The 12,222-nt window shown below is 42.6% G+C and overlaps 1 protein-coding gene across 5 annotated transcripts in view; it reads left to right on the top strand.

Moving 5' to 3' along the window:
* Positions 1-12,222, top strand: part of LOC306643356 (contactin-associated protein-like 3) — a 212,697-nt gene that overhangs the window by 57,325 nt on the left and 143,150 nt on the right. For all 5 annotated transcript variants that reach the window (XM_079109426.1, XM_079109429.1, XM_079109425.1 and 2 more), the window contains exon 3: positions 3,034-3,227. In XM_079109426.1, coding sequence (XP_078965552.1) covers positions 3,034-3,227 — 194 coding nt within the window. The remainder of the gene's footprint in view (positions 1-3,033; positions 3,228-12,222) is intronic.

Below are 12,222 nucleotides of genomic sequence, written 5' to 3'. Positions count from 1 at the left end.
TGGCTCCATAGCTCTGGACCCAGGGTGAGGCTGAACATCATGGTGGAAGGACATGGAGAAGGAAAGCAGATCAGGACGTAGCAATCAATTGAAGCAGAGAGAGAGAGAGAGAGAGAGAGAGAGAGAGAGAGGATGACACACCCCAGGAACAACATGTAAACCCCCAAGGACAGGCCCCTAGTGACCTACCTCCTCAGTCACCCCCTGCCCGCCTACAGTTACCACCCAGCCAGTCCATATCAGAGGATTAATGCACTTATTATGTTAAGGCTTTCATAACCTCATCATTTCACCTCTGAAAGTTATTGCATTGTCTCGCACACGAGCTTTTGGGAGACGTCTCATATTTAATCCATAACAGGTACCATGCTTTCAGTACATGAGCTTTCTGGGGACATTCCAGATCTGGACCCTAACCTCAGAGATCTGGTAGATCTCAATAGTAAAGGGCCAGGAGATAGACCCTCACTCTCCCAGTGCATCCGCTGTAGAATCCTGGCCTTTCCTGACCAGGGGTGGAGCGCCCCTCTGCTGCATACTTCCTGAGTACCCAGACTCCTCATTCCAAAAGTACTTTCCATCCTTTGTGCATCTGCTTAGGGCCTCCACATCCCACCAGCATCTTCAAAATATCATGCTATTAAAAATTAGTTTGTAAGCCTAATAGTTTGGGAGGCTGAGGCAGGAGAATTGTGAGTTCAAAGCCAGCCTTAGCAACTTAGGGCGATCTTATGCAGCTTACTGAGACCCTTTCTCAAAATAAAAAATAAAAAAGGACTGGGGATGTGGCTCAGTGGTTAAGCGTCCCTGGATTCAATCCTTGGTACCAAAAAAAAAAAAAAAAAAAAAATAGCATAGATTCTGGATTCGAATCCTCCTTGGCTACTTGCTATCTGCATAGATCCAGGTAGGCTGCTTGGCGTCCACAGAAGCAGGTAGTAACAGGGCTTATCTCATATGGTTACCTTTGGAAATAAATGTCAGAATTCGTATAAAGTGGACTCTGTGCCTGACCCCAGAGTTCTCAACAGCTGGATAAATATGAGATGTTGAGTAAGAATGGAAATCTCTTAACTCCTGAAAAGTGAAGTTTGGTAGAAGCAACAAGGGGAGGGAAGAACCCCAGGAGCAGTTTCCATGGAGGTGGATATGAGGTGTCCCCGGATCCTTGCACCTTCTCTGGCAGTGACTTCAGTAAATGGTGCTGCAGAGCATCCGAGATTCTTTCCTCATGTAGATAAGTGTGCTGTATGAATGGAGGATGATTCTAGTGTGCAGAAGAACACCTAGCTGTGAGTTTCAGAAGAGTATGCCCCGATGAGCAGTGTCAGCCACCAGTAAGTCACTGTCTACTAGATCATGTCCCAGACTTGTTAAGTCAAATATGAACAATAAAAAATCAGAGCCTCCCCCACATCTATATCTGTCTGCCTATCTCTGTAAGTATATATGTATGTGTGAGTACACACACACACCCATATCATGGGTATTCAAGAAGATATGCATGTGTACACACACACACACACATATACATATATGCATACATATCTTCTTCAGAGTCTGGGTCAGAAAGGTTTGTACTTATGGTACATTTAAAGGGAAAATATTTTGAACAAAGATTGACTACCAAAAAGAAAAAAGAAAAAGAAAAAGAAATCTTGGAACCTGAATGCTAAAGAATCTGTAAACTTGGAACTCAAAAGGACATAGTATATAATTTGTGCGCATCAATTCAGAGAGGTGCCTGTATGTACATTTTTCCATGCTCCTCCATCACATCTTACCATATTCTGGTGTGATATCCCCCTTAATCACTTCTTTTCCCAGTTATGTTACAATATCAAATTTTTTTGAACCTTTACGTTATGCTGGATATGGGTGAATACTTTAAAAATTAGGGTATAGTTATAAAAATAATAAAGACACATAATATGAGTCAGAGAAGAACAGTGAACCTCGGAGAACCTCAGACCTCCCTGCCTAGCCTCCAGGTGAGTGGCAGAGCCAGGGAAAAGTAAAGGTGCTCACCTCCTCAGCTTGGAAATTGTATTCTTTTTTTCTCCCTAAATGTTGATTATTGAAGAAATAGTAGTTCAGGGATATCCCCCATTTTATTTATTTGACCAGAAAAAATGGCATCCCTGGCCATTACTAGTCACAATCTTGGTACCCACGTGACCTTTGTCAAAACCAAAAGAGCACAGTTTCGACTCTGAGCCCTGGCAGTCTTGTCACCGTCCAAGACGCAGGCGCTCTGTGGCTCTCCCTGTCTCCCTGTGGGGCAGCCAGACTGGACAGCCCTGCCGGGGACTCCCTCCACCCCTCCCTGCTCTGGACCTGCTAATTCTTTTTTGATTTTCAGAGTTTACCATTGTCTCCCCACCGCACACCCCTCAGTTCCTGGTGACCCCATTCTATTCTCTACTTTTATCCACTTCCATAAGTTCCACGTGTAAATGAGGTCAGTTCACAAATACTCTGTAGTTTGAAATGTCCTTTCATTTTTTTGTGACACTGAAGATCTAACTCGGGGCCTCTTGAATGCAAAACAGGTGCTTTCCCACAGAGCCATGTCATCCACCCCTTGAACTGATGTCTGCTTCTCCTGTGGGATGAGGAGGTCTGAGCACCAGGACAGTATTTTGACCATTTTCCTTTCCTTAACACTCAATACTGTGCCTTCCTCTAGGAATTTTGTCTTTTGTGTTTGGCAAAGGACAGAGTCTGCACAAGGGCAGTTAGATGCCTGGTCTCCCCCAAATGACGGGAATGCTAAATTGGCTGTCCACTGACATCAGACCCTTCCTGCACTCAGTGGGACCCTCTGAATGGCAGGGGTCATCTCGCTAAATGTGAAGACAGCGTAGGGTCCATCCATTTACACATAATCCAGTTTCTTTTTTCTAATAGGAATCTTTGGGTTTTTTAAGTTTATGTATATTTATAAGCTTATTGTTTGCTATTCCTGTAACAAGTATACCCAGTTGTTTCTTCTACCTTAACATTTCCTTCTTTTTTTCTGCCTCAAAAAAGGAGCTGGTGGCTGGACCCCACTTGTGTCCAATAAATACCAGTGGCTGCAGATTGACCTTGGAGAGAGAATGGAGGTCACAGCGGTGGCCACCCAGGGTGGATATGGGAGCTCCGACTGGGTGACCAGTTACCTCCTGATGTTCAGTGACAGCGGAAGGAACTGGAAGCAATATCGACAAGAAGAAAGCATCTGGGTATGTTTTCTAATAATAAGAATCGCTACTCATTGCTGCAGATCTGTTAGGAGAAACAGTCTTCATGTATACTTTTTATTTTGTTTTCAATTAACACATAGCAACTATACATGTTCAGGAGGTAGAGTGTGTTTAGATACATGCATGCCTTGAGTAGCAACTAAATCAGTGTGTTAGTTGGGGCAGGGATATTTAGGAGAAAACTCCAGAAGCATAGCCAACAAAACCACAAGTAGAAAAATCAGATAATGTCAAACTCAAAAGCTTCTGCACAGCACAGGAAACAGTCAATGGTGAAGAGACAACCTGCAGAATGGGGGAAGAGATTTGCAAAGGATGCTTCTAATGAGAAAAAGGATCTTAAGAATTGCTTTGAAAAAAATTTCCAAGTGAAAGCAAGTTGCCTATTTCAAAGAAAATATTGAAAGATCCTCCTGTTACTGTACCCTTAAGTAGTGTGGAAGATTAAGAATAATAGAAATCATGCAATTTATTTTCCTCTTCTGCTGAATAACATAATTAGCAGTGCCTCTGCATTATTTCACATTAGTATATTGAATTCATTCTTTTATTTTCTCTGATTTAATCTCATACTTCTGAAAGATATTTAAAATTTAAAATTTAATAAATGAGCAATTTCTCTATGTATGACAAATTCAAGAACACAGGCTTTGAAATTGAAAAATTGTGTGTTCTTTATTACGTAGACACGTTGAGTAATTCCTAGGCTATAGATCTCAGCGAGAGCCTCCAGAATACTTTGAATTTCTTCACAGTGGTGGCACTTACATTGCTGATTATGTATCAAAGTCTCTTTGGGGGAATCATTTTTGTTTAACTTTTGTGAATATTTGTAAGTATATTTAATTTATTGAAATATATTGCAAAAATAACTTGCTACCTGATGTTTGGAAGTAACTTAGATATATTTGAAATCTTGCTCTGCATTAATGAAGACTATTTAAAATGTTGGGGACAGTTTCCCTGAAAAAGAGAGATTGTCAAACCAACACCATCCACCTCCCCTTCCCCTTTTTCTCCCCCCCACCTCTCTTTTGCTTACTCTAAAAGGTTATATGCCTAGGGAGAAATAGTGTGAAGAATAAAATTCTTTTTAATTCAAAACAGTGAAAGTAGCCCCAAGTGCCCGTTCCCACCATCCCATCCCCTGTGGGCATGAGTTGAGCTTCACTGGAGTGACTGGTTTCCTTTCCTGAATCTGCATCACCGTGTGAGCTTCCTCTGAACTTCACGTGTCTTTCTGCCTCTCTGGTATGGGTTGAATTTTGCTTCTCCAAAACAGACATGCTGGAATCCTAATCTACAGTATGTTGGACTGTGACTTTATTTGGAAATTAGGTATTACGACCACATTAAAATGAGGTCAATAAGATTGGTCTTAATCCAATATGACATTTGAACACAAAGATGGATGCACATGGAGGGAAAGGCCCCTCCATGAAGAAGGAGTCACACCTACAAGCCAAGGAACACGGAGGTCACCAGCAGCTAGGAGGTGGGCAAGTGTGGAACAGGTCTTTGCTGAGGGCTTGCAGAGGTAGGTGCCCTGTGGACACCTCGTCTTCTGGCCTCCTGGAGCTTAATTTGTGTGAGGTACTTTGTTATAATGGCGCTAGAAAATACGTCCAATCTATGAAGTTTAACTTTTCCATGTGGAGACTAGAACATCAGCAAATATTTTCTGAATTAATGAGTGGGGTTCATCCTTTCCAGGATGCCTTTCACGAGCAAACACATTGAATGTGGCCTCTCACAGCTCTGCCCTTCTCTAGGGTGGGTGGTCACACTAAAACTAGGATGTGTGGTACTGCCAGGATGTGGGACCTCCTGCCATCTTGAGCCAAGAAGTGTTTGAGGGCTGGGCTTTGTCCTTTGCTTCCCCTTCATCCTCCATCCCTCTGACCTCCATATAGTCACCATTCAATAAATTCAGTTCTTACTCTGACTGCACTGAATTTTGTTTGGGTGAACCAAACGTTGAAAGAGTGGAACCACAGAGCAGCCCAGAAATGATTATTGCGAGTGTTCACCTGTGAGACACAGGCCCCAGGGACTGGAGGATGGAGCTTAGGCCTTGAGAGAGGGTTTGGAGTGCTGCAAAGGGATTAAGGTAGGTGTCCCAGAAAGCAGAAGCAACGTGAACAGGAGCAGGGACAAGCCACACGGAGCTGGAAGTCGTGAGAGGGCTGGTCGTACTGAGAGGAGAGAATGGAAGGAGTCTCATAGAAGTCATAAAATAGCAAAGAGTGAGGGTCTCGAGTTTGAATTATAAAATACTTCTGCTGGCAGTTGAGTTTCTTGACCTACCTCAGCATCTGGGAAACCTTCTTTTCATTAGGTGGCTCATTCTTTCTTTTAGCAAATAAGCAAGTGAGTATGGTAGACTTTAGGAAAATGTGAGCCGAGTCATGATTACACTCTTGGCGAGGGTGTCCTTTCTGGTGTTTTCTATATTACAGTTACTTTTTCAGAAATAAAGTTCACTGATTGTCATAGGTTTATCATTTTCTTAGAAGGATGAGTTGATATTGGCTGTCATACAGCCTTATCATTGCTGCTCTAATAATAAACTGCATATCTTCCGTGAGTTCTTGCCTTTTCTCTAGGCAATAATTTTGGATACAAATGAATGAAGTTAAAATATGTTAGCTTAAAGAGATTTGTTTCTTATACGTAAAACCATTTATATGGATTAAAGAAAACTGCATGTTTTTGTAAACTTATCATCATTTTTCTAGCACAGATTCAGACCACGGCTGAAGTGCTTGCCTTAGACTCATTGCATTAACCTTCCTCTCTTAGGAAAACAGATTGTGCCTCCAGATCTCCCCTAAAAAGCCTATTTCTTTTACTTTTATGTTAAGGACACATTAAAAATTTATTCTCCAACCTTGTATATTTCTTGGATGCTCTCCTTATCCTATTTTTTTAAATGGCTTTTTAATTTTTTTTTTTGTCTGGGTCTATCCATTATCCACACTAATGTTTTCTATTATTAAAGATCCACACTTGCTTATCTGCAATTCCTAATTCCAGAGGCAAAGTTATTAAAATGATAAAGCCCAAGCAGACATAAACTCAGATAGCAAGAAAATCTGAATGTACCGACTTTGAGGCTATTCATTTTCTTTATTTATCCTGCTTAATGTGAATATCCATGTGTTGCCTTGCAGAAATAGTCACATGAAAGATTTCCACCTAGTCAGTAATACTTGGTGTACACATTCGTAACCTTGCTAAAATCTGAAAGAAAAAATCTGAATCTGAAACAAATTGGGTATCAAGATGTTATGGTTTGGATCTGGAATGTCCCTCAAAGTCTTCTGAGCTGAAGGCTTGGTTCCCCAATGCAGCAATGTTCGTGGGTGGGGCTCTTGGGAAATGATTGGATTGTGAGGATTCTGGCCTTGTGGATGGATTAATCCATTGATGGGCTCACAGCTGAATAAGCTATTGATGGTGGTGATGACTGTAGGAGGTGGGATCTAGTTGGAGGGAGTGAACCCTTGTGGATGTGCCCTTGAGGATAATATGGGCCTGTAGCCCCTTCGTCTGTCTTTCTGCTTTCTGGCTGCCATAAGGTGAGCAGCTTTAGTCCACCACACCCTCCGCACTGTGATGTTCTGCCTCATCATAGGCCCAGAATCAGTGGAGTCAAGTGACCATGAACTGAATCCTCAGAAGCTGTGAGCCAAAATAAGTCTTTCCTTCCTTAAGTTGTTTCTCTCACGTATTTTGTCACAACAACAAGCCATCATCCCTAGGGTCAGTTTCCTACTTATTTCTGTGAGATTAAAGAATCAAACATGTAAAGACATAGATCAGTCTTTCATTCCTTGTGAAACTGTGTATAGGCTGGGATTGGCCATGTTCTGATCATTATCCAGCCCTGACACTTGGCTTCAAGCTCTCTGCCAAGCATCAAACTCCATTACTGTTTGGATGTCAAAAAAGACAGGATAATTAGCATGCTTAAACACAAATTATTTCTTTCCACACCCTCCCCACCACCAGGCATATCTCCCCTAGGTGTCTACCTGTCAGCAAGTATCGCTGTATTTACCAGGTAGCTGCTTGAGCTGAGGTCCTCGGAGTCACCAATGACCACCGTTCCTACACACCCTCCATTGGCTCCATCAGCGTATCCGTCAACATGAAATCCTTTGAGAATATGTGGGATCTGACAGCCTGCATCACCTCCACCATTACCACTATGGCTCACCTACCATTCCTCCCCTGCATCATTGCATACGGATTCCGATTATGAAATCCGTGGAATTTCATTTTCTTTAGTTCTTGCTGCAAATTACCATGTATTTTGTGCACTGTACAACTGTAGTCGTTTTCAATAAAGAACTTCTGTAGATAAAAGGAAGCAAAATCGACTGCATTCACTGCTTCTCTCTGGCTCCATAAAAATTTGTGCCACATGTGTTTCTAGCTGCTCTTGAAAGGTGTCAAGTGAGGTCCATCTTTTGTAGTAGCTGTTCAATTCCTCTAAAATTTTTCCCTAGATAACTTAGCATATATAACTACCCCAGTTCATTTCTCAGATAAATATTTTCTTCTGCATAAAATTCTTTTAGTCAATGCCCAGACACACACACACACACACACACACACACACACACACATGACCCTCCCACCTCATCCATCCTTCATCCCTGTCTCTTCCTTTGCTATGTGTTTCCTTGTGGGACTCATTATTTCTTGATACTGTGTATGGAGTTTTGTTTGTGTTCTGGATGTCTCTCTCCATTAGAATGATTTTATGCAAAGAAAAAAAATTCCCTGAATAATATTGTGTGAGTTTTTTTTTTTTTTTTTTTTTTTAACTTTAAACTTCCTGGCAAAGAGGATGAATTTTGCTTTAATTATATCATTGCTTCACAAGTCTTTATCTTCACCCAAGTTTTGTTTCAAAAGAATTGCCTTTCATCTGTATTGAAATTCAACTTAATTATTTCTCAAAACCAGTCATCATATCACCATTTTACTTTGGGATACAAATAATATCCACAGATATTAAGTCCTCCAGTAGAAAAAGTTAATTTTTTTTGAAAATACAGTCATGTGCCTCATAATGAAATTTAGGTTAAAAACAGACCATATGTGATTGTGGTCCCATTGGACTCTATCACCTAGGGACATCGTAGCCATCTTAGCTTCTGTTACGTACACTCTAATGATCACTATATGACAGAGTTGCTTCATAACACACTTTTCAGAAGATACCTTCTGTTAGTGACTGGAGACAGGGTGACTAGGTGTAAGGCATGATTGTATTTTAAGTTATGTTAGACATATTAGGATTTTTAAAAGTGGTTTTAGTTTAAGAAGGATCTTCCACCTCATTATGTATTCCACATAATATCCTCTTTAGTAAATATCTTTCTTTGTTGCTGTGACCAAAATGATCAACAAGAACAACTTGGAGGAGAAAAATTTATTTGGGCTCACATGTTCAGAGATTCAGTCCATGGTTGGCCAACTCCATTGCTCTGGCCCAAGGTGAGGCAGAGCATGATGATAGAAGGGCATGGCAGAAGGCCACTGTTCCACTCATGGTGGCTAGGAAGCAGAGAAAGAGAAGGGGAAGGGGCTACAGGGAAGACGCACCTTTCCAGGGCATGTCCCCCCTGACCTACCTTCTCCAGCCATGCCCCGGGGCTACAGTTGCCACCTATTTAGTCCATTCAAACTAAGATGGACTAATTAGGTGACAGCTTTCACAGTCTAGTCATTTTATCTCTACATTAACACAGGAGCTTTGAGAGGATACCTCAGATCTAAACCATAACAGGATCTAAAATGCATGACCATCCAAACTGGGAAATCTAAATATATCTGCCCATTGCCATGTGTTCCTCTGGCACAGTAGATAAGGTACATTGATCGACCTCCCCTCTGTGTGTTGTCTCTGAATTTTCTCCTGGATGGTCTGGCCTGTCTGGAGCACAGGTGAGGGCATCCAGTTCAAGAGCCTGAAGATGGGGGATCAGGGAAGAGCCGATCATCTCGGAGTGAGCAGGGACTGGATGGAAGAGGCTGCACCAAGCACCAGGCCGACAGAAAGGTTGTTCATCACTCATTGTCCTTCTACAATAATGTGAATGAGCAGGTGTCCTGAAGTAGGCAGCAGTTAGGTGACCCTGGGCGAGAGGGGCTGATGGTGTGGCCGTGTAGCCAGCAAGCCCTGGGCCCTAGTGGGCGTTGGTGCAGCGAGTCAGAGGAAGAGTAGGTCTGCAGCACAGAGCCGCAGGCGCAGTGCTGGGCATCTCCTTCCGCCAGGCTCAGGGGTGATCATCTGATCTCTTGTCTCCATTGACGTTTATTCTGCTTCCGGCTGTAGTGGCCATGGCTCGCTCCTTCTGTGTGTCCATGTCCTCACACTCACCTTCCCATCATCCAGTGCCAAGGGGCCTCTTGTCTGCATAACACTGACTACATATTAGCAGATCCATGTTATCGTGCACATTCAAAGAACACTCAAGTTTAGACAATATGCTTTTCCCTCGAAGGAAAGGGCTTTTCCTGAATAGGAAGCAAGAGGGAAAAGCAAATGTTTTGACCTTATGGAAACTAGTGTCGGCTGCTGTTTTTCAAGAGCACCCTGGTCATCAGGCTGTGCACTCCGGGCTCGCCAGTACCTGATCTTGGCACCACTGCACCCAAAGTCATGATTTCCAAGAAGGCAAAGAAACAGTCTCCCGGTGGCAAAAGGACTTTCTTCACCTTGTAACCTAATTCCCTTTCTACAATAGCAAAAGAATGAGAGGTAAATGTCGCATTTTTCCTGATGAAGCATTCTCGTATAATTGTAGTTCTGAACATATGTAATCCACCTGCAGAGCAAAACACAAAGAGAAAGAACATCAGTAACAACAGAATCTTTCAAGTGAGTGGTGGCCATTGAATGGGAAGTGCTTCTTAAGCTGCGTTTCAAGTCAAGCAGACGAGCAGCCCAAGCATTAAAAATTCTTTTGAGGTGGCTCTATGCAAGCCAGGAGGGCCACATCAAGTGACACCTCTACAAAATGACCTTTCCAGCTCGCTGGGCCTTCTTCCTTGCAAACTGAAGGACGTCATGGGGTGTTGCCCACTTCACGAGTTATTAAAAGGCATGCTATGATTTCAGTACAGGATTAAAGGTGTTCTGAAGATGGCTGGTGGTGACAGATGCATAATCTGAATGTACTTAATGCCACTGGACTGTACGCTTGAAAAGGGCTGAAATGTTAAGCCTCACATGACATATATCTCACCACAATGAAAGCCCCTTTTAGAAAGCATCCGACAAGTTATTTAAGTAGTCAGTGGGCTTATTGATAGTGCATGATCTACACAGTACCCCTTCATTTTTTTTTTCCTGTTTTCAAGCTAAAACCTTCAGAAAGCTCCTAAGGTTAATATTTTCAGTTTTATATTATTTATTGAAGTTCAGTTAGTGTGACGGAGGAGCCCTCTGCATCTCGATACCACCGGGAGCACAGAGGTAACCCCCATGGGGAAGGATGTGAGCCATTATTACCATGACTGGGTGAGGTGCCCCAGGGACAGACCTTGAGAGACAGCAGAAACGACTTTGAACTTAGATCTGTGTTGGTGGAATGAATACATTGCCCAGGAATTTTATGGAGAGTCCAAATGGCAACTGTGGAGGAGTGTCATGAAATAATCAAAGACGGAAGTGAAATGTGATAACCCTACCCCCTTGAAGGGCCAGCTCTTCCTGCCCCTTCCCTACTCTGTGCCCTCACCTTTTGAAAGCCATTACGATGATATTAAGAATAATAGGGCTAACCCTGAATCCCACTGAGTTATTTCACAGTGAGCACTTCTGTTTTTGTTAGGGATTCTGTTCATGCTGTGCTTTGGTCAGATTTAAAATCCATATGACAGCTCAGCCATTTTGTCATGGTAATAGTGGAAATCTCCCCTGATATGACTTGGACACCAGGTGTTCACTCACATCCCCTGGGTTGATGCAGGAATGTTCAGAGGTGACACAGTTAGATATTAGAGTGGTAACAGAATCAGTTGATTAATCTACTTGATGGATTAGTTAATTGAGAGGATTGGGTGGTAACTGTGGGCAGGGGGATGTGACTAATGGAAGTGGGTCACTGAGGGTGTCCCCCGGTTTCTCCTTCTCTCTCTCTCTCCCTCTCCCTCCCTCTCTCTCTCTATCTCTCTCCCTTTCCCTCCCTTTGTCTCTCTCCCCCACCCTCTCTCCTTCTGCCATGCCCTCCTGCCATGATATTCTGCTCCCCTTGGGCCCAGAGCAGTGGAACCAGTTGGCTGACCTTGGCCTAATCCTCTGAAACCATGAACCCAAATAAGCTTTTCCTGCTCTAAGCTGTTCTTGTCAGGTATTTTTGTCCCAGCAATGAAAACCTAACTAACACGCTCCCTCCCTGGGTTCTTTAAGAAAAGCTTTACCACGGCCCCCAAAGAGCTTCCCAATGAAAGTCTGGTTTACCAGCGGAGTCCTTTGATTTCCCTCTGGGTTCCCGATTGTGAGTCACTTAACCTTCTGAAAACAACTACCCTGCAATTGTGCAGACTTCCTAAGAGGTCACAACCTTCATGTTCCATTCAGCGACACTGATAGATCAGAGCAGTTTGCTCACCTAAGCGGTTTTCTTTCAAGCGATACTATCTGTTCTTCTTCTCTCCAAGATATTGACGAGCGAAGCTTTTCCATGCACAGAAATTTGGCTACAGTGATAAACTTTATCGATAAGAAGAATCACTCTCTATATAATTAGGGAAAAGTCTAATTAATAACTGTCAGAGAAATGCAAATTAAAATGACATGAGATATTGTCTTGCATCTGTTAGACTGGCTCTTATTAAAAAAAAAAAAAAAAAAAAAAAAAGAACGATACCAAGTGGTAAGGGTGTGGAGAAAAGGAAGCTCTTGATAGGAATGTATATTAGTGCATCCATTATGGAAGTCAGCGTGGAGATT

The sequence above is a fragment of the Sciurus vulgaris genome (assembly GCF_902686455.1).
Source record: "Sciurus vulgaris genome assembly, chromosome: 13".
Taxonomy (NCBI): Eukaryota; Metazoa; Chordata; class Mammalia; order Rodentia; family Sciuridae; genus Sciurus; species Sciurus vulgaris.
This window is presented reverse-complemented; position numbering and strand designations above follow the sequence as displayed.